The following is a 22,697-nucleotide window of genomic DNA, read 5'->3' on the forward strand; positions in this document are numbered from 1 at the left end:
AGGGTAAAGCTTCCTAGTATTGCAACAATGGAACTAACTAAAACTGAAAACTGCAATGGAAGGGCAATTATAAGTTATAACCAAATCCATGCCCACAGAAAAGGAGAACTGTAACCACAAGGAGTTAAGACAAAGATGATTCCAGGCACAGTAAGGAAACGGGTAATCCGATTCAATAATAATTTTGAAACATTCAGCCCAAGAAGTCCACAAATGCGAATGGAAAAGTATATACCAAGCATAACCTAAACTTTTTATGGCTCTTTCAAATGCAATGATTATCTTAATAAATATCTAATAAAAGTAGTATTATTCTTTATTCCAATGCTAACGTATAACATTTGAAACCATCCCCTGGTTTCTTTCCTCCCGTCTTAGACTTTCTAACAGGATATTCTGACAGCATCGGAAAAAGAGGAGAAGTTGTTGTAAAAAGTTTAAAAGGCTTCGGCGTTTTCATTTGCATGCAGAGGCTTGCTGTCCACGTATATCTCACGTGGGATTTTTAAACAGGTTCCTTCCGCGCAATGCAATGGAAAGTGCAATGGAGTTTGGCCATTGACCCATAAAGGCCAGTGTCCTCTCTTCTATAGTCATATTTTATATCAAAAGCGACAGTCTCCCCCATATATATATATAGATGAAAGGAAAGAAACTTCTTTTCAAATTGTGCGTCCTGACTCAAGAGAAAGAATCGAGAAATGGGGTCGCTTTTAGCAGAGAAATCATCCTTCGCAAAGATGCAAAGTTTCAGGTCTCTGGAGCTGCTAAACCTGTCTCTGAATCAAGAGGTTAATCAACAGCCCTTTGGAGTTGACTATGGAAGGCTTGATAACGGTCTGGTTTACTACGTCCGCTGCAATCCTAAGCCCAGAACGAGAGCTGCTCTAGCTCTTGCTGTCAAAGTCGGGTTAGTGTTTTACGTTCTTGTTTTTTTCCCCCCCTTTTTTAGGGGTTTCAGCTTCTTTGATTTATGCTGGTGTGGTTGTATGTTTGTAACAATCTCTGTTATTTGGGAGCTCAATTTCATGGATTCTTTTGTATCTTTCTTGCTGAAGCTAAAACAAGAAAAGTCGTTGAAAGCCAAGCATTAGCCAAAGCTTCCTCTTCTCATAGCAGAAAATACTTGCTGTTTCCCAGATAGATCCTACTTATCACTACTCTCAACTTATTGTGGTCTTAAATTTGATGAAATAGGCTAGACAGCTTGTTGCATTAATTAAATGCATAGAACAAAAGCATTTTGTGGCTAAAGAGCAATTTGTTAAGTTAGTTTTTCTAGGCTTAAAATTTTCTTAGGTGGGATTGAATCAATAGTTTAATTTAGGTATCATCATGTCCATAAACTTTCTATCAAATTCTTCATGTGATTATTATGATTTGCTTATTATAATAATTATGCTTCAGTCTAGACTCTAGAGCATGCAAGTTCATGGTATAAACTCTAAAGAAGCTGATTTTTTATATTCATGGCAGCTCAGTTTTGGAAGAGGAGAATGAGCGAGGAGTGGCTCACATAGTTGAGCATCTTGCATTTTCTGCCACAAAGAAATACACAAATCACAATATTGTTAAATTTCTGGAAAGTATTGGAGCAGAATTTGGTCCTTGTCATAATGCACTAACATATTTTGATGAGACCGTATATGAGTTGTTTATCCCAATCGACAAGCCTGAATTGTTATCTGAGGCCATTTTAGTCCTGGCAGAATTTAGTTCAGAGGTTTCAATCAACTTTTTTTTTTTTGTTTGAATATTTTCATGATGCCTTTCTTGGTTTGGTATAATTACTTTTAACATGCAGATTCGACTCTCAAAAGAGGATTTGGAGAAAGAAAGAGGAGCAGTAATGGAAGAGTACAGGGGGGGTCGGAATGCTAGTGGGAGAATAGAAGATGCACATTGGGCTTTGATGATGGAAGGTTCAAAGGTGCTTTTAACTTTTATTCATTTGCAAATTATTTGTTCATTATTGCACAGCGAAGCCCCTTCTCAAGGAAATTTTTTTTTCTTTTTGGCATTCTCATAGCATGATTTTCACTTAACTATGAAAAAATCTACTTATTTGTTTGACTGCACATTGTCTAATGCAAGACATGGTGCTCAACAGATTTTCCAGAAAATGGCATAGCAGGAAAGGGGCAGGGGCAGGTTGCTCTGGTGCTTTTTTTTTTCTTTGTTTTCTCTGACGTCAGATATTTCCTATAGCACAGTGAAAATTTCTTTTCACTTATGTTTGAGAACTTGAGAGTGAACTAAGGCGTGAGTTTGAGCAGATAATGTCATGGATAACTTCTTATTACTCTTATCATCAAAATAAAAAAAATGTTTACTTGTCAATTCTAAGTTTAGGTGTTCTACTGTTTTTGTCTTACTGTCACAATATTGAGCAATTGCAGTATGCTGAACGCCTACCAATTGGATTAGAAAAAGTAATACAAATGGTTTCTTCTGAAACTTTGAAGCAATTTTATCAAAAGTGGTACCATCTGCAAAATATGGCAGTGATAGCTGTTGGAGATTTTCCAGGAACAAAGGTTGGTCTCAGTTAATCTGCAAATTTTCCTGTTAGAATTATAACTGTTTTAAGTTTTAGTGAAGTTTAACAATCTTTGTCTTTCTCTAGGGTGTTGTTGAGCTGATAAGGACTCATTTTGGGCATAAAACTTCAATGCCTGACCTTCCACCCATACCACACTTTCCAGTTCCATCGCACGAGGAGCCACGCTTTTCATATTTTGTGGAACCTGAAACTGCTGGGGTTAGTAAAATCTTAAAAATGGGACTTGTTTGTGCACATAGAAACACTCATTGAGGACTAACTTAACATAGCAAGCAAATATGTAAACTTTCACGTGGTTATTGCCCATTTTAATCAGTCCTTTTTTTTAACTTTGGAAAGTCTTCAGTGATGATAAGCTATAAGATGCAAGCAGGCCAACTAAAGACAATAAAAGACTACAGGGATATGCTTGTGGAATCCATGTTTGAAAAGGCTTTAAACCAAAGGTTCTTTAAGATATCTAAGAGAAAGGATCCACCCTATTTCTCATGTTCAGCTGCTACAGATTATCTTGTTCGCCAATCTAAGGCTTATATGATGACTTCATATTCTAAAGAAAAGGGGACTTTAGAGGCCCTAGAATCAATGCTTACTGAGGTGTGCCTTTTAATCTAACCCCTTTGATGTGCTTTTTTTCCCTTTGTTTTCTGCTTTAGTCTTTTTACTATTGTATTCTGTTACAGGTTGCACGAGTACGTCTTCATGGGTTTTCAGAACGTGAAATATCAGTTGTTCGTGCATTATTGTTGTCAAGTATAGAATCTGCGTACTTGGAACGTGATCAAATGGAATCAACCAACTTGCGAAATGAATATGTACAGGTCTGAAATTATTTCCTGAAATTCGAGTTGCACTTATGCGATCCGGAAAAGTATTGACTTCATGTTTTTGTTTTGCAGCACTTCATCCATGATAAACCTGTTGTTGGGATTGAGTATGAAGCTCAGCTCCAAAAAACTATTCTGCCTCGTGAGTGATATACTCAGAACATTTTAAATTTCCATTTATATATAAATTTATTTAATAAACTGAGTCTCGCACTATTTGTTGTTCCATTCATGATTTCATCTGCATAGATATATCTGCATCAGAGGTATCTAAGTATGCAGAGAAATTATGGACCTCATGTAGCTGTGTCATTAAAATAGTTGAACCTCAAGCTTCTGCTAAGATCAATGACCTGAAAAAAGTTGTCATGAAGATCAACAAGCTTGAGAAGGAAAGGAGCATTACTCCTTGGGATGAAGAAGATGTACCAGAAGAAATTGTCAACTCAAAGCCAAATGCAGGGTAAAGTTCTTTTTACTGTTTTGTCGCTCTATCCTATGTCTTTAGAAGTAATTACTATAACATTGAAACTATATAAGTTATTTATTTTCCTGTTTTAGTTTTTTTTTTGTGAGTTATAGATGTAGTGCATAAGCTGCAATGATATAACTATGCATGATATCATAGTGTTGGCTTCTTTTCTTTAGCTGAAATGCTCTTCCACTCTTGTTCATAGTTGGACGTGGTTGTCCACTGCTTCTACATGACTCAGTAGCTTAGAAAAAGAAAAGTTGAGTTTTTGAGCTGCAATATAGATCTCTTAGTCAGTATCTATAGACTATAGCCTATTATTGACTTATGTGATGAGCATTATTTTCTCAAATTAGTGTGTAGCACCATCATCTTCTTTGAGGCATCCAACTATATTGGGTCAAAAACTGGCAAACCACACAATCTTGCATGCGTTTCAGATCTATGGCTTTTATAAGTTCACTTCTCCAGCTTCACATTCCTGGGTGACATCTACTTTCTTATAAGTTTGTATACTTTTGATATTTGGTTTGAGCAATCAGTGATGCTATTTACAGTCTTGTATGGGATTTAGTTCCTATTAATTTCTGCTCAGAGTAACTATAATATGGGGCAGACACTATAGCATGCGTGTGCACACAAAACTTCAATACAAAAATTTTATTAAACTACTAGGATAATGAGGAGAATCGATTGAATAGAAAATAGGGGGAAAAATAGGAGAATGACAGTGCTTCAATGCAAAAATTGTTATTTGTGTGTCTGTGTAAGAGAGAGAGAGAGACAGAGAGGAGGGTAATGAATAGGAAAGGGAGATCCCATTTGGATAAGGAACCAACTCAGTCACTCCTATCATATATGGAAAAAGATATATTAGAAAAAACTCTTGTATACATGTTTCACGGGATGTGAGATTTATTCCTTAAAAAATAGTCATCACCTAACACTCCAATGGCAAAAGAGATGGGAATCAGTCTTTAAGAATTCTTAACTACAGTTTCTCAAGCCTTGTCTCTTATGTGATAATATTTCAAATTTATGAAGTTCTAAATGAATAAGATGATCTTTTACTCATCATTCAACAGATAAATATAATATATATATATATATATATATATATATATATATATTGTTTCTGAATAAGCGTTCCTTCATCTCTAAATGAATTTTGTAATCTCATTTTGATGTGTTTATGGCCTCTTTTACTTCATTTCTAGACATCTACAAATTGCAAGATCTCACTTAGGTAGGTTGAATACGTGAACTTTAACCCTATTCAAATAATTTACTTCAGGAACATTCTACAGCGGCTTGAATACTCAAATATTGGAGCTACAGAATTGATTCTATCAAATGGAATGCGAGTTTGCTATAAGTGTACAGACTTCTCTGATGACGAGGTACAATTCCCTTAGGCCTTACAGTACTTTTTTTTTTTTAAAGTAGGCCTTACAGTACTTAGAAGTCCTATCAGTTACAATCCCACTTTGTTGCTGAGAAAATAGTTTATATGAATCATAATTCTAGCAAATTTTCCTATACAAGTTTTTAACTGTTGTTTGCTCAGAATTTAAGGCACAATAACCTAGGTTGAACACTGGTTCATGTGAAGCATATAATTCTTATCTATTGGTGTTTCAACAGGTTCTATTTTCAGGGTTCTCCTATGGGGGTTTATCTGAACTCCCAAAAAGCAAGTACTTTTCATCTCTGATGGGATCAAGAATTGCAGGAGAAGTTGGTATGTTTGGTCATAGACCATCAGTGCTAATGGATATGCTGGCTGGTAAGAGAGTTGGTGTTGATGTAGATGTTGGGAAGTACATGAGAACTTTTCATGGTTATTGTTCACCCTTGTCCTTGGAAACTGCCCTGCAGGTTTGTTCAACTGGATTTAACAGTAACACATTTGCATTTTAGCACCCTTCTAAATGATAAATTTTTGCTGATTTTTTTTCTTTTGCATCTCCAATGATTTCTAAATGAATGAAAACAATAGCTACTTCTTCCTTTTTGAGTGTCCCCCTCCCACAAAAGGGTGGTGGTTTGGGTTACATGAGATAATATGCATCATAAGAATTTTTTAGGTAGGCCTTCCTACCTAACTCAAGGCAATTTTCATGGTAAAGTTCTTGCTAGGATTGGTGATCTCATGTAAACTAATGAGGCAAATATGCCAACTATAATATAGTAATTCATTGAGTGTGGTGCTTATGCAATAGAATGTGCTTTTCTTGTGATATTTCTTTGCATCAATGCATCAAATTCCTATGCATAAACCTGTAATTTATGTTACTTGTTATATCCAAATGGTGGAGTTACTATTTATTCCTTCCATATGGCCTAATATACAGTTTTCTCATTTTGTTCCTCTATTGGATGCTACTTTTCAACTCTTAAGATGCAATTGTAGATTTCTCTGGCCTTATTCTGCTTTCATCTTGTAACACATGCTTAACTGCTTCGGAGCATGCCAGTATACCCCATATTATGTCTTCTGACTCTTGTTCTGGCAGCTTGTTTATCAACTATTTACAACAGATGTAACACCAGTTGAAGAAGTTGTCAAAAGAGTGATGCAAGTGGAAAAAGAAGCAGTTCTTGCTCAAGAAAGGGATCCTTTTACTGCTTTTACAAACCGAGTGATTGAGATCAACTATGGAAACTCATACTTTTTCAAGGTATGCACTATCACTTCATTTTTAAATACTACTAAGGGTTTCAAATTTGCATTCCCCCATGTAATGATGAAACTTTGTTTGCAGCCTATAAGAATCAGCAACCTTAGGAAAGTTGATCCACTAAAAGCATGTGAATATTTCAACAGCTGCTTCAAGGATCCATCAACTTTTAGTGTTGTGATTGTTGGGAATATTGATACCACAGTTGCACTACCTTTAATACTGCAATATTTGGTTAGTTAGGATTCTTTTCAAACAACTCTAAGTATACATACAATATTTATTACATGAACTGGTTTTTCTCTTCTGCTTGCAGGGGGGAATACCAAAGCCTCCTGAGCCTATTTTCCACTCAAATTCTGACTACATCAAGGAATTGCGCTTTGCATATCCTACAACCATAGCTAGGTAGGTGACTTCTATGTTTGATAATGGTAGCAAGAGAATCATTTGGTGGATTTGGTTGTGCTGGCTGCTCAACTGGATTGTCCATGGTTTTCAGAAGTTGATCTCTCTCTCTCTCTCTCTCTCTCTTTCTTGCAAACACATGCATGCACCCCCTGGCCAACTTTTGGTGTCAGAGTTGCATGGTTTACTGTTGGAAAATTTACTTATACAGCATATGATGTGTTTGTAGAGAAGTGGTTCACAGCCCCATGGTGGAAGCACAGTGTGGGGTCCACATATGCATTCCCATAGAGCTGAAGAAAGGAACAATGGTTTGGCATTTTTTTCTGAACGGATATACTAGAAGCTCACTCAGTGGAAGACCTGAGGCCTCTATTGACTTCTGTTTTATAATGCATCTTTCAATTGGAAAAACCAATTACAGGTAGAAGAGATTCAGTATATCGAGTTCCTCAAGAAACTTCTAGATAACAAAATACTGCAGCTTCTTCGTTTCAAGCATGGGCAGGTATGGTTGTCCTATGGATTTAACTGTTATCATCTTTCATATTCTCTGGTCTATTTTATTCCCTATAATATTATTGTTCTTTATGCCCCAGATCTATGGCGCAAGTGTTTATGATTTCCTTGATGGTTATCTACCATGTATAGCCACTGATGTACGTGGTGATATTAGCATATATTTTTCTTGTGATCCAAAGATCGCCTCAAAGCTGGTAGGTGTCTTAAAGTTTCACATTTTGCCTACTTCCCTCTGGATTTTTATCAGTAAGAGGCCAACCATCTCGAATATTTTCTTATGCAATAATTTTGAACAGGTTGATCTTGCTTTGGATGAAATATTACGTCTTCAAGAGGAGGGGCCTTCAGATCAGGATGTTTCAACCATACTTGAAATTGAGCAGAGAGCCCATGAAAATGGACTGCAGGTCAAATATCTTTACATTTTGTATTGTGTTTAATATCATCATTTTGGCCAGTGGTTGCCACAATGAAGGATTGAATCCTATATGCACTTATCAACCTCGCAGCTAAACTCTAAACTTCATCTAAGCATTACCATCTATCACCTTGGTATTTGCATATTGATTAAGGTTCAGAAATGTGAGAACTGAAAGCAATTCATACAGCACTTAATCCTTGCCTCTTGGTGCTAATTTCTTAACTCTTTTCAGGAGAATGGTTATTGGCTGGAGAGGATTTTATACAGCTATCAGTCAAGGATCTATTCTGGTGATGTTGGCGCTTCTTTTAAGGTTGGTGGCTCTGTTTTCATCTTTCTCTGACCCCTACTCTGTAGTTCTGCCTCAACTCTGTATCTTAAAATGTTTGTTTCCATGCAATTGTCTTATATTGTATCCACCTTTGAATCTGGGTTTTCATACGTTTTGTAATGGTAAAAGAAATCTGATGCATACACTGAAGATGAATCTGATTATTGTTTCAACTGGATTTTAGGTTGTTAGACTACATCCAAGAATAAAGGGGAACTTAGTAAAGACCTCCTACGTCTAAATGGAAAACATACTGTTGGGAGGAAAAACAAGAGAGTTTTTTATTTATTCTCTGTCATAAAAAATTTATTTACAGCAGCCTATATATATATACATCCATGTTAACCCTAAAACAGCCCTCAAGCATGAAGTTACCATAAATATAGAAAGCAAAATATTAGGTCCTAATGATTAGACATAAAAATAGAATAATTCCTAAAGTTACTCCTAAAATATCTCTACCAAACAGTCAACACTCCCCCTCAAGTTGGTGTATAGATGTCACACATGCCCAACTTGCAAACTAAAGTATGAAATGGTCTGCTGTTAAGTCCCTTAGTAAACACATCAGCTAGCTGTTTTTCTGAGGTCACATGAAAAACCTTCAAAAAACCATCTGTTATTTTTTCTTTTATGAAATGTCGGTCAATCTCTATATGCTTTGTTCGATCATGTTGAACCGGATTGTGAGCTATACTAATAGCAGCCTTGTTATCACAGAACAAGGATAGACATTTCCCTTATGACAATCGCAATTCTTCCATTACTTTCTGCAGCCATAGTAATTCACAAACACCCTGTGCCATAGCTCTATATTTTGCTTCGGCGTCTCCATGTAGGAAGGCATTCTTGACATCAAACTGTTGTAGGTCCCAATCAAGGTTAGTTGCACATGATAACATGATTCTGATAGTATTCATTGTTGCAACAGGAGCAAACGTCTCTTGATAGTTTACCCCATAAGTTTGGGTGAAGCCCTTTGCCACTAATCTAGCTTTGTACCATTCAACTGAACCATCTGCCTTATGTTTCACTGTAAACACCAATTTGCATCCAACTGGTTTCTTTCCGAAGGGAGGAGTAACAAGTTCCCAAGTCTCATTTTTTGCCAAAGCCTTCATCTCTTCAACCATTGCCTCTTTCCATTTTGGATCGTGATATGCTTCTTGCCAACCCTGTGGAATAGAAATGGAGGAAACAAACAATACAAAGGCTCTATAGGAAGAAGACAAAGAATCGTAGGAAACAAAGTTAGAAATAAGATGTTTAGTACAAGCTTTGACTCCTTTTCTGATAGCAATAGGAACATTAAGATCATTGGCAATGGGATTAGAATTAGGGTAATCAAAAGGTAAAAAAGACTCACCACATGTATTTTCAGGGATTGAACTCAGAGATGGCGCTTGACCAGGTATAGCATGCTCGATGGCTGTATCTGTCTTGTCCCGTCGTGTGTAAGTTTTCAAATCTAGCATATCTAATCTCCTAATTTTAGGCTATTCCTTATCATCACTAGGATTTTTACTAGAAAACTGTATAGGGGCAGGTGCTATCACCTCCACCTCTTCCTCCTTATTCTCCTCCTGAAGAGGTGACTGAGGTGTATGAAAATAAGGCTCAGACTCCCTAAAGGTAACATCCATACTTACAAAGTACTTTCTCGAGGGTGGATGATAACACTTATATCCCTTTTGAGTTGCAGAGTAGCCAACAAACACACATTTAAGGGCCCTAGGTTCTAATTTATCTATGTTCCTTTTGTGAACAAAACATACACATCCAAAATTTTTGGAGGAACAGTATATGAATTACTACCTTGTAGAACTTCTAAAGGACTCCTAAAATTAAGTGTTTTTAAGGGCATTCTGTTAATAAGGTATACGGCTGAAAGTACTGCATCGCCCCAATAAACCTTTGGAACGTTCATAGTAAACATGAGAGATCGAGCCACTTCTAATAGATGCCTGTTCTTTCGTTCAGACACTCCATTTTGTGCACTAGTGTCCACACAACTAGTTTGGTGTAATATTCCATTGGAATCTATATATGCCTTAAACACATCATCCATGTATTGTGTACCATTGTCAGTTCTCAGAACCTTAACCTTGGCATCAAATTGTGTACAAATCATTTTGTGAAATAGTTAAAAACAAGAAAGAACCTCATTCTTTGCTTTCATCAAATAAACCCAAGTTAATCTAATACAACAATCGATAAAGGTAACAAACCATCTGTAACCGGATAGAGAAACTGTTCGACTAGGTCCCCATACATCAGAATGAATAGTCATAAAAGGAACTGAACTCTTATTATTAGTTGAAGGATAAGAATGTCTACTGTGTTTAGCAAATTCACAAGCGTCACAAAATAATAAATCCAACTTGCATTGTTTAAACAAACTAGGATATAATTTTTGTAAAACAAAAAAAGATGAGTGTCCTAATCGTCTATGCCATTGGATTATTTCTTGATTAACAATCATAGAGTCTCCTAACAGGGCTCGAGTTATACCAGGAACCAAGATACTGCAACCCTCCTCTAGTAGATACAAGCCATCTTGCTATCTACCAAAGCCAATCGTTCTCCCTGTTTTCAGATCCTGAAAAACACAATGAGTTGGAAAGAATTCAATTTTACAACTAAGTGCTTTTGTAATTGAACTAACAGATAAAAGGTTAATAGGAAAACTAGGAACATGAAGAACTGAAGATAGATTAATGGTGGGAGTACATTTAACAGAACCTGATCCAGATATAGGTGCTTAAGATCCATCTGCTATACGGACTTTATCATTGTCTAAACACGGAGAATAAGTTGAGAATTTATTGGAAGAGCTTGTCATATGTTTGTTTGCTCCAGAATCTATAATCCATGAATCATTATGAGTATCAAGATTGGCAAGAAAAGCAGTACCTGTTTTGACAAAATTAGAGGAAGCAGCTGTGGTTGATTGAGAATCAAGCTGAGACAAAAGACGCCTTAGGGTTTGTACTTCTTCATTGGAAAGACTCCCAGCATTAGTTGTCTCTCTAGGTATTTCTGCTGCTTCGAATAGGTTTGCTTGTGGTCTTGTTGAGCCCATCCGTTTACCTCCACGACCCCTAGTTGGTCGACCATTCAGCTTCCAACAAGTCTCTTTAGTATGCCTTGGCTTTCCACAATAATCACAGTGTAAATGATCATTGTCTGATGGACCTTGGTTACTGACTTTCAGCTGTTCACGAAAGGAATTTGCAACTAACCCTGCCTTGTCTACTGAAATTGTGTGTATCATGGCAATTTTTCGACTTTCTTCTTGCTGCACATATGAATAGGTTTGCCTTAAAGAAGGCAAAGGATCCTTATCAAGTACCTGAACCCATATTTGATCATATTCCATATTTAAACCAGCAAGAAAATCATATAGGCGTTCTTTTTCTACTAATTTTTGGAATTTGGCTGCATCTTCAGAACATGTTGCTTGGAAATCTTGGTAATAGTCAAGTTCCTGTCATAAATCACTCAATTCAGCAAAGTATTGAGCAATAGTCATCTCACTTTGTTTCGTCTCATGCACTTTATTCCGCAATTCATAAATCTGTGCATCATTGCCCACTTGAGAATAGGTTTGAGAAGCTGCATTCCAAATCTTAGATGCAGTATTCAGCAACAAATAATCTCGGGCAATTTGAGGTTGCATGGAATTAATGAGCCATGACATAACCAGAGAGTTTTCAGATTCCCACTGGTTGTAGGTGGGACTAGTGACGTCTGGCTTTTGTTTATCTCCAGTAACATATCTTTTCAGACCTCTAGCTTGGATGAACAATAGACAAGATCTTGACCACGTAAGATAATTAGTTTCATCTAGCTTTACGGGACTAATTTGTAATGAAGGATTCTCACCGATCAAACCAACCTTATTTTCAGTAGTTGTTTTCTTCCCATCAACCATGATTTGAAACACCAATCAAGCAAGGCTTCTGGCGGCTGTCAAGAGTAGCAGACAAGATTCCCCTACTGCCAAACGATAAAAAATATGACTTCTTTAGTCGGTAGAAGCTTTGATACCATGTTGGGAGGAAATACAAGAGAGTTTTTTATTTATTCTCTGTCATAAAAAATTTATTTACAACAGCCTATATATATATACATCCATGTTAACCTTAAAACAGCCCTAAAGCATGAAGTTACCATAAATATAAAAAGCAAAATATTAGGTCCTAATAATCAGACATTAAAATAAAATAATTCCTAAAGTTACTCCTAAAAGATCTCTACCAAACCGTCAACACATACTTTCAGACACTTATTCATGAAACACACACTTGCCCTGGCAACTTTTCCAGAACCTTGTCCATTCCCTTACAGTTAGTTTATTGTGAGAGGAGTTTAACTAAGAAGAAAGCAAACTAGGTTTTACCCCATAAATGGTACCATCTGCAAAATAGACACAATTCTAATGATAAAACAGATGAGATACATTACTAGCGTGAAGTTTCCTTTTAAACATTGTAAGCACCCGGCTATGGTGGTTCTGATCTGTGGCATAGTTAGTTATCCCATATATGCATGCATGCTATTGCTATGTCAGATTATCTCATTCTCGGACAGAAGCTAGCAGTTATTTGCGGTTCCGTAGTTTGAAGAAAGCTGTTACTGAAGTGATAATCACCATTTATTTGATCATATATTCTTCTTGAACAAAAAAAAAAGAAAAGAATATGTTCTAATAGCGTGCAATTGAATAGATGTTGTAGTTGAAACAAAATGGTGAAAAAGGAAACTCAAGCAGGCGCTTTCAAAAGCTGTGTTATTGACTTAAAAAGGATGCAAAAGGGTACTTGTTATGATGATCATTGGAATTAAAACTTTCTTTTTTGTTATTGCTCTGGTGTAGATTCTAGATGAAGGGCGTTCCAAAGTTAGAGAATCACTAACGCCATTGACAATTCAATTGGCATTACAAAGGATAGTGCCTTTCAAGAATCAGCACACGGTCGTGATTCTAAAGCCTCAATTATCTTGGTTTAAGTGGCTCGGATCAATTTCACAATGGACCCCTCATGGCAGAGATGCAAAGGTCAGTTATCTTACTGGTTTAGTAGCACGTTTTCCAGGACTCTAACACCAAAGCATCCCAACATTTGTCATGTATCTAATCCGCTGCAAATTTTTTTTTACATTAACTCCACCTACATCTCTTGTAGTTTCAATTTTTCACGCATAATATTGTGATTTTTTTTCAATTAGCACCATGTTGATATCTCTTTTCTCGATTAACATTCAGTAGATAACTTATGTTCTCGTAAAAATTAAGTTATTAATTTTGCTTAGTAAAACTTACAAAAATAACATTTAAGTGTGAACACTGTAAATTTTGAATTGAAGATATTTTAATCATTTTATTAGTAAAACTAATAATCTAACTTTGTGAGAACATAATTTATTTATATAGTGTAATTAGAACAAATTTTAAATTTTTTTATTAGAATATGACATTTAGAAACAAACATTTCAATAAATGGCCGATTAAGAACTGTTTGAGAATTAATGATTGTTTTGATTGCAACTGCTGCACAATCTGATTTATTCTCTCCGATCAGATTTTGTCTTCTTAAATTGATCATTCTGATTTTCAGAAGTGCACCTAATAAAATGAAGTCTTTGTCAATGCATCAAATCAAACTAGATTTTGTTGGTGTTGGCAGATTCTGGCAGGCATTGCTGGTTTCACAGTTTTGGCTCTCACTTTCCGGAGGTATTCACACAGATCTTAGGAAACTTTTACTTGGGACCGAAGACCAGCAACATATTTATGTTCATGTAGAGCTCCTGTTTGAGCTCAAAAAGTCTATGTACAATTGTCCATTCCTGTAACATCTATGTTTCTTTTTTTTTCTGCTTAATAAAAATTAAGATAATAAAATATATGCACTCGAACATTTAGCTCATTGATTGGTACATAATCTTTTATTTTTCTCTCAATTAAAAAAAATAACAAAAAATGAGCATATTCATTACATAAAATAAATCAATAAGTATTCTAAGTAGTATTACAACCTTTTTTTAACATTTAACTGTTTTTTTTTTCTTTTTCTCTATTTTATTTGTAATATTTAACATAGAGGACAATTTATTTGAAATAAAAAAGTTTAGAGAATATACTATTGCAATAACCAAATCATTTTGCAAATATACTTTGTATTAGTACAAAAATCAAACTTGCAATTATATGTCTTTTGATCATTTCAAATTTGTAACTGCAAATGCATCAAATAAATATAGTTAAAAAGAACATAAAGTCCAAGTCTAAAGACCATAATAAGGAAAAAAAAATGCTTAGTGTTGGTTATTGCATAATGACATAATGTCATTATCCAATATAATAAGATATCATTCAACATCTTATAATAGTTGTAGATAGTATATATAATGAAAAGAGATTTTGATTATCACATCCTACTTACATGGCACGAATAAATAAATTTTCTTACATTTAAAAATATTTAATAAATTTAAATTAATTTTTAATTTTCAATTATATTCAATCAAAATTTTCTTATTTTTTATTTTAAATTAAATAAAATTTTATAATTAATAACTAATTAATTATTATTAATTAAAAATATTATTTATTATTTTTATATATAAAAAGTAAAAAAATTATATAATTATATTAATTATTTATTATAATATATTAATATATCATGTTAATATAATATTAAATAATAAAAAATATTTTAGTTAATAAAAATTAACGTTCCATAGTTAGTGGGCGGAACATAAAAATCTTTCAAGAACCACAAAATCTCCTTAGAGTTCACATGGGCTCCACGCGGTGACCGATGAGGCCCATCTTGAAAATGAAGAAAATTTTCTCCACTAGAATTGCGGCTACTGAAACTAAATGCCGTTGGGTTACTAAAGTTTATAACACGGTACCCCAAAAAAGATAAAACAAAGCTTGTAAGAAGAAAAAAAAAAAAGGGAAAAATAAAGAAAAAACAGAAAGGGAACAATAAGCGAACATCGAACATTTTCTTCTCCAATTTCATTGTGTAATTAAAGGTTCGGGAGAGAGCGAGAGGGAGAGATGGATTTGCTGCCAACAGAGAACTCGCAGATCGCAAAGAAGCACGGGTTCAGGTCCTTAAAGTTGGTAAACGTGGAGCTGGACCAAGAGTTCCAACACGAACCCTTCGGAGTGGACTACGGCAGACTCGACAATGGACTCGTTTACTATGTTCGTTGTAATTCCAAGCCCCGAATGAGAGCCGCTCTCGCTCTCGCCGTCAAAGTCGGGTCCGTCCGCCTTTTTTTCCTTTCATTTTACGCTTTGTTTTAAAATTTCAATAAACATAATTGGCTTATTGAAGACCTAGTTCTTCTTTAGGGATTTTAGGAATTTTGTTGCTTAAGCCCGGATCATATATTAGTATACATGTTTACATAGGAAACTCTTAAGGAAGCTGATTTAAATGAGATTCATGGCAGCTCAGTTTTGGAAGAGGAAGATGAGCGTGGAGTTGCTCACATAGTTGAGCATCTTGCTTTCAGTGCCACTAAAAGATACACAAATCATGATATTGTCAAGTTCCTTGAAAGTATTGGAGCCGAATTCGGTGCTTGTCAGAATGCGGTAACGTCCGCTGATGAGACAGTGTACGAGTTGTTTGTTCCTGTTGATAAGCCTGAGCTGTTGTCTCAGGCCATTTCAGTCTTGGCGGAGTTCAGTTCAGAGGTAAATAACTAACTCTCTTTTTGTTGTTTTGGTGCTCTTTTTTTTTTTTTATATGATGTTATCTCATTTCTAGTGTTTACTTGTTTTTATCTCTGACGTGTTGTGCAGATTCGAGTCTCGAAAGATGATTTGGAAAAGGAAAGAGGGGCTGTAATGGAAGAGTATAGAGGAAACAGAAATGCCAGTGGAAGGATGCAGGATGCACATTGGACTTTGTTGATGGAAGGTTCCAAGGTACTAATGGTTGCTTCTTTATCTACTTTATCTACTTTTGTACACTTATAGTTGTTGAATTAATTGATTGATGAGGCCCTTTGAGTGGAGATATTTGGCATACTCATAGCTATGATGGGATCTATTTATTAATTACCTATCTTTAGCAGTAGTAACATTTGAAATGGAGCTCAGCAAATGCCATATCAGCATGCAACGAGAATAAGAGTATTGCTCCCATGTATGGTCTTTTTTGAAGTCCTTTCATTTTGCTTATTGTTGAGACTTGAGAGCAAGCTAGCTGGAGAATGTGTTTTAAGTTTTAACAATGATATAACCAATAAGTTTTGATTGGGCTTATGACTAGTTGATCCTAATTTTGAGTTGCATTCACCCTGGTTGATTGCAGTATGCCGTGCGCTTACCAATTGGATTGGAAAAAGTAATTCGAACTGTGTCTTCTGAAACAGTCAAGCAATTTTATAAAAAATGGTACCATCTGCACAATATGGCAGTGATAGCTGTTGGAGATTTTTCTGATACAAAGGTTTGTATTTGTTGACATGCAAGTTCTACTATTCTGAGTTATAAGTCTGTTTATCAGTCAAGGTTGCTTAAAAATTTCTGTCGTGCTTTCTCACTTCTGTAGAGTGTTGTTGAGTTGATAAGGACTCATTTTGGGGAGAAAAACTCAGCAACTGACCCTCCAATTATACCTTTATTTCCTGTTCCTTCTCATGAGGGGCCACGTTTTTCATGTTTTGTGGAATCTGAAGCTGCTGGGGTAAGTACATTTCAAGTCTTGCACTTTTCTGTGCATATGGCTTTGTGGTTATTGACAATTCTTAACTCTGTTTTCTTGTCATTGCCGTGTAAAAGTCTGCGGTGATGATTAGCTATAAGATGCCAGCAGATGAGCTAAAGACAGTGAAAGACTATAGGGACATGCTTGCAGAGTCCATGTTCCTACATGCTCTAAATCAGAGGTTCTTTAAAATCTCACGTAGAAGAGATCCACCCTATTTCTCATGCTCTGCTGCTGCAGATGCTCTTGTTCACCCCTTAAAGGCTTATATTATAAGCTCATCTTGTAAGGAAAAAGGGACTTTAGAGGCCATAGAATCAATGCTCATTGAGGTTTGCTAGCCATTTTTTTTCTTCTTGACACACTTATATATATATTGCTTTTGGCGTCCCTTCACTTCCTTCATAACAATTTTCTGGTGTACTATGCTTCAGGTTGCAAGGGTGCGACTTCATGGGTTTTCAGAACGTGAAATATCAGTTGTCCGAGCTTTGTTGATGTCAGAGGTTGAATCTGCCTATTTGGAGCGTGATCAAATGCAATCAACTAGCTTGCGGGATGAATATATTCAGGTATATCAGAACAGTGGCTACCATCTTTTCCATTTATCTAATTTGAGGTTTCGAGAATGTAGAAAGATCCTTTATCTTCTTCATTTTCATTTTGCAGCACTTTATCCATAATGAACCAGTTATTGGTATTGAGTATGAAGCTCAACTGCAAAAATCTATTCTGCCTTGTGAGTGAAGTTTTTTTTTCTTGGTATATAGTGATAAACCAGGTGCAATGTTATGTATTTACACCAATTATGAATTTATTTTCGTAGATATATCAGCATCAGAGGTGTCCAAGTATGCAGAGAAATTACAAACATCATGTAGCTGTGTCCTAAAGACAATTGAACCTCAAGCGTTTGCTACAATTGATGACCTCAAAAATATTGTGTTGAAGCTCAATAATCTTGAGAAGGAAGGGAGCATTTCCCCATGGGATGATGAGCACATTCCGGAAGAAATTGTTAATATAAAGCCGAGTCCAGGGTAAAGTTGGGCGTTTCTTTACTTTGATGTATCCATGTATTCTATATCTGCAACTATTTCTACCTTGCTACCTATTTCTTTGTGTTCTTTTTTAAACTTTATTTTCTGTTAGTCATAAATGTAATTCACGTTATTAGGTATAACAGAACTTCAGATCATAGTATTAAATGTGATGGTTACATTTGTTTTCTAGCTGCATTTCAACTTGCGCTTTGTTGACAATTTTGTTTAACTATTTTGGATTTTCTCAGTCCTGACAAGATTGACTATCTGCTTTAATTATTTAATCCTAAGCCCAATCAAATCACTCACTTCAGGTACATTGTAGAGCAGATAGAGTACTCAAATATTGGAGCTACTGAATTAACTCTATCAAATGGCATGCGGGTTTGCTATAAGTGTACAGACTTTTTTGATGACCAGGTATAATATCTTTTATTGTTGCTGTATCTATTTCGTGTTCGTTTTCCTGGCTGAGACAACTTTCAATTTGTATCTTAATTCTAGTAAATTAGCCCTAAAACTGCTTTATGTGTCTTTTCTTAATTTCAAGGCATGGTAGTCTTTCTAGAGCACTAGTTCATGGTAAAAATATGCTTCTTATGTAGCATTTCAACAGGTTCTTTTTACAGGGTTCTCATATGGGGGCTTATCTGAACTTCCTGAAAATGAGTACTTTTCATGTTCAATGGGATCAACCATTGCTGGAGAAATCGGTGTATTTGGTCATAGACCATCAGTGCTCATGGACATGCTTGCTGGCAAGAGAGTAGAAGTTGGTACAAAGCTTGGGGCCTATATGAGAACTTTCTCTGGTGATTGTTCACCTTCAGACTTGGAAACTGCCTTGCAGGTTTGTTTCACTGGATTTTAAATGTAAAATTGTCAAGTATTAGCACTGTTCTAAATTTTTTTCCACACGTCATACTGCAATTCATCCACATGCATCTGTTTTATGACCTTGCTTGTGGCTATAATCCCAAATTAGATCATAGGACTTAGAAGCACCCACCTTCATTGAAGTAACCATATGTTTGAAACTAGGCTCCCAAATGTTTCATGAAAACTGTCCCTCTGTACATTGTTCACACCTGCTTAGAGCTGAGGATTAGCTTTCTGTCTGGCAGATAAAATTCTGCCCTGATTTACCAAATATTCAATGTACTAAATATTTGCTTTTTTGCCCATCTTTCTGATTTTACCCTACGGGTTTCTCAATCATTTAGTTTCTCACTAAAACCTGTTCTGGCAGCTTGTCTATCAACTATTTACGACAAATGTAACCCCAGGAGAAGAAGAAGTCAAAATAGTGATGCAAATGGCAGAAGAAGCGGTTCATGCTCAAGAGAGGGATCCTTATACTGCATTTGCAAACAGGGTGAAAGAACTCAACTATGGAAACTCTTACTTTTTCCGGGTATGTATGATCTAACGTTTTTTATGTCACTGAGTTACTAGGATGTGCCTTCTTTTAACGTTGTTTTGGTGTCTTCTTTTGCAGCCTATTAGAATAAGTGACCTCAAAAAAGTTGATCCAGTAAAAGCGTGTGAATATTTCAACAGCTGTTTTAAGGACCCATCAACTTTTACTGTTGTAATAGCAGGGAATATTGATCCCACAATTGCACTACCTTTAATATTGCAGTATTTGGTAAGTTAGGATTCTTTTTAGCTACCAAGTTGTGCATTCATCTTTCATTATGTTAACAAAGGTTGCAATTATCCATGCAGGGTGGAATACCAAAGTCTCCTGAACCTATATTCCATTATAACCGCGATGATCTCAAAGGATTACCATTTAAATTTCCAACGACCATAATTAGGTAGGTACTTCTATGTCTGTTGGTAATAGACAAAGTCAAGATGTTTGACCCTGAGATTTAGGTGGATTCAGTTGTGCTGTCAATGGATTGTCCTTGACTTCAAATTTTAGCATTCTCTGTGACACATACAGACAGATGGATGCGATTTTGCATTAATGTGTGTGCATATCAATGACTTTTGATATAGGCCAACATGTAATTTCTATTGGCATTCTACAACCTTCTTGATGCATTTGCTGTGCTTGTAGAGAGGTGGTACGCAGCCCCATGGTAGAAGCACAATGCTCAGTCCAGCTATGCTTTCCTGTGGAGCTGAAGAATGGAACAATGGTTTGTTGTTCTTTGTCATAAATCCATACAAATCTGGCAAAGAAATAAATCAGTATCTTTATTGAGGTCTTCTTTTAAATGATGCACCTTTCTATTGGAAAATTAAATGGCAGGTAGAAGAGATTCACTGTGTTGGGTTCCTGAGCAAACTTCTTGAAACAAAAATATTGCAGGTTCTTCGTTTCAAGCATGGGCAGGTATGTACTTCCCCTGGAATTTATGTTTAGCAGTTTAATTACTCTTTAACTAATTTTCTATAATTTCCCTTCATGTACCAGATCTACTCTGCTGGTGTTTCTGTATTTCTTGGTGGCAATAAACCTTCTAGAACTGGTGATGTTCGTGGAGATATGAGCATAAATTTTTCTTGTGATCCAGAAATCTCGTCAAAGCTGGTAGGCATTATATGTTGTGTATATTTGCCTTTCTATCTTCCCCTGGTTGTAGTGACTAAGTGGCCAGTCATCTCACAGTTTCAGTTGTGGAACAGGTGGATCTTGCGTTGGATGAAGTAGTACGTCTTCAAGAAGAAGGGCCTTCAGATCAGGATGTTTCAACCGTACTTGAAATTGAACAGAGAGCCCATGAAAATGGACTGCAGGTTAAATTTCTTTAAGAACTTTGTGTGTGAAGATTTTTTGCTAGTCCTCTCTGTTTCAAGATTAAGAATGGTAGCTTACATCTCTTTTTCCAACTCAAGTGCTAAGTCATAGCAGAACTCCTTATCATCTTCAGTATTTGACTGCTTGGTGTTCATTGTAGATAAAGATCTATGAATAAGAAAAATGATAGAATATAGTGTATCATTCAATTCTGAATGCTTTTTCGTTATTAGCATTCAATTCTGAATGCTAATCTGCAATCGCTCTCTTTCAGGAGAATTATTACTGGCTGGAGAGAATTTTACGGAGCTACCAGTCAAGGATCTATTCTGGTGATGCTGGCACTTCATTTAAGGTCAGTTGGCCTGTCTCTTTACCTGAATTTTGTCTTTCAATGTTTAATTTGTGACTTTCTTATGTCACATTTAGTCTGAGTGTTTGGTTTTTGATGTTGTCTGAAGCCTAAGGGTACAAGTATATCCACAAGTAACAATTTACCTTATACAATGACGTTGGCCATAAAGTTAAAACTATTTTTGAAGGAAAGGAGAAGATGATATGTTTTAATATCATGTGGATGACTGTTACCTATTGTCTTGGCTGATTGCTACTCAAGCATGCCATTCTAGCATTCATTTTTTCTCTCTCTTATATGGAATAGAATAAGTATTTACTCCATTTGATTATATTTCTGGCGCAGATTCAAGAGGAAGGACGGTCCAGGGTTAGAGAATCTCTGACACCTTCAACCGCTCAGTCCTCATTGCAAAGGATAATGCCTTACCCTTGCAAAAATCAATACACTGTTGTGATTCTTATGCCACAAGCACCTCGGTTTAAGTCGCTGAGATCACTTTTTCAACATACTGCTCATGGTAGAGATGCAAAGGTCAGCTATCTTCTCATTTACTTATTTTTGTGTTTCTGTAATGTATTCGAACACAATGTCATTTATTTGAATTTCTAAAGCCCTCCAATGGTTGTGCAAGTTTTCTTCTAGATTCCTGTTTCCTTATATATATAAAAAAAAAGGTTTCTAAAAGAGGTCTCCATAGAACTATTTAACCTGCTTGTTAAATGTTTCTTTTCACACAGCTGATGCATTTTTAATCTCCAGTCAAATTTTCCCCATGATCAATTTTTCAGGTTGTTAAGTTCAGAAGTAATACTAACAAAGTTTTCTTCGGGACACAGATTTTAGCCGGCATTTCTGGTTTGACAGTACTGGCTGCCTGCTTATGGAAATATTCACGGAAGTCTTAAGACACCTTTATGCGTAAGCTTCATTTGCTGGGGAAGCATGAACCTTCCAGCAAGAATTAGGATTGGATTATTTGTTCATTGATGTTCAAGATACAGCCATACAGGTTGCTCGGAGTCATCATGGGAAGCAACCGCTAAACTTACCTCTGGGTTTCAGTATATGCTTAAAACAAACGTATACTCATTTTTTTTACCTGCCAATATTACTGTATCATTGAATACTTTTTCCTTTTCATTTGTAACTTAACAATTTTTTTATGGTGTATGATTAGTCTTGCTGAGGATGTTAAGACATCAGAACACATAGAAATGAAATCATCGTACAATTTTAAATCTTTTCTCCATGCTTACTTCGCACTTTACAATATATAGAGCCACCATGCCAGTAGTGAAGTTTTGCAGGAAAGAGTGGGTTCGGAACATTAAATGTTTTGATCTCATTTAAGTTTCGTTGAATCATTTTCTTCTATAAACAGAGAATTGTTTATCCGCTTAAGTTGAATTGAGAATTTAAATCCATTATAGGTTTGCATATAAATAAAACAAATTAAATTTTACATGGATTTTTATTTTTTGGTTTATTAAAATTCCAAGTGGTTAATATTTTATACTCTGTTCTTTTTTTACAAAAAATGAGCAGAAAGAAGAAAATTAATAAATTACTAGTAATTAA

The 22,697-nt window shown here is 35.7% G+C and overlaps 2 protein-coding genes across 4 annotated transcripts; both read left to right on the forward strand.

Annotated features, from left to right (window-relative positions):
* On the forward strand, nucleotides 482–14,122 carry LOC18588450 (zinc protease PQQL-like). The gene is made up of 21 exons (XM_007012861.2): nucleotides 482–910; nucleotides 1,477–1,723; nucleotides 1,805–1,930; nucleotides 2,400–2,537; nucleotides 2,627–2,761; nucleotides 2,903–3,160; nucleotides 3,247–3,384; nucleotides 3,463–3,532; nucleotides 3,640–3,853; nucleotides 5,157–5,262; nucleotides 5,507–5,740; nucleotides 6,379–6,543; nucleotides 6,628–6,777; nucleotides 6,860–6,951; nucleotides 7,181–7,262; nucleotides 7,376–7,459; nucleotides 7,551–7,667; nucleotides 7,770–7,880; nucleotides 8,127–8,207; nucleotides 13,105–13,287; nucleotides 13,916–14,122. Exons 1-21 carry the CDS (start codon nucleotides 702–704, stop codon nucleotides 13,982–13,984), a joined length of 3,009 nt encoding a protein of 1,002 aa, XP_007012923.2. The 5' UTR covers nucleotides 482–701; the 3' UTR covers nucleotides 13,985–14,122.
* Nucleotides 15,008–22,363, forward strand: LOC18588451 (zinc protease PQQL-like). Of its 3 annotated transcripts, none has more exons than XM_018127168.1 (21): nucleotides 15,008–15,509; nucleotides 15,702–15,948; nucleotides 16,057–16,182; nucleotides 16,571–16,708; nucleotides 16,811–16,945; nucleotides 17,041–17,298; nucleotides 17,401–17,538; nucleotides 17,636–17,705; nucleotides 17,793–18,006; nucleotides 18,324–18,429; nucleotides 18,626–18,859; nucleotides 19,259–19,423; nucleotides 19,508–19,657; nucleotides 19,738–19,829; nucleotides 20,078–20,159; nucleotides 20,273–20,356; nucleotides 20,438–20,554; nucleotides 20,650–20,760; nucleotides 21,036–21,116; nucleotides 21,462–21,650; nucleotides 21,908–22,363. In XM_018127168.1, the coding sequence occupies exons 1-21, from the start codon at nucleotides 15,301–15,303 to the stop codon at nucleotides 22,022–22,024; spliced, it is 3,063 nt and encodes a 1,020-aa protein (XP_017982657.1). In that variant the 5' UTR covers nucleotides 15,008–15,300; the 3' UTR covers nucleotides 22,025–22,363. The 3 variants fall into 3 exon arrangements, with proteins under 3 accessions (XP_017982657.1, XP_007012924.2, XP_017982658.1); XM_007012862.2 differs by having other exon boundaries at nucleotides 15,012–15,509; nucleotides 21,956–22,363; XM_018127169.1 differs by having other exon boundaries at nucleotides 15,313–15,509; nucleotides 15,707–15,948.

This window comes from Theobroma cacao, chromosome 9 (assembly GCF_000208745.1).
Source record: "Theobroma cacao cultivar B97-61/B2 chromosome 9, Criollo_cocoa_genome_V2, whole genome shotgun sequence".
Lineage (NCBI taxonomy): Eukaryota > Viridiplantae > Streptophyta > Magnoliopsida > Malvales > Malvaceae > Theobroma > Theobroma cacao.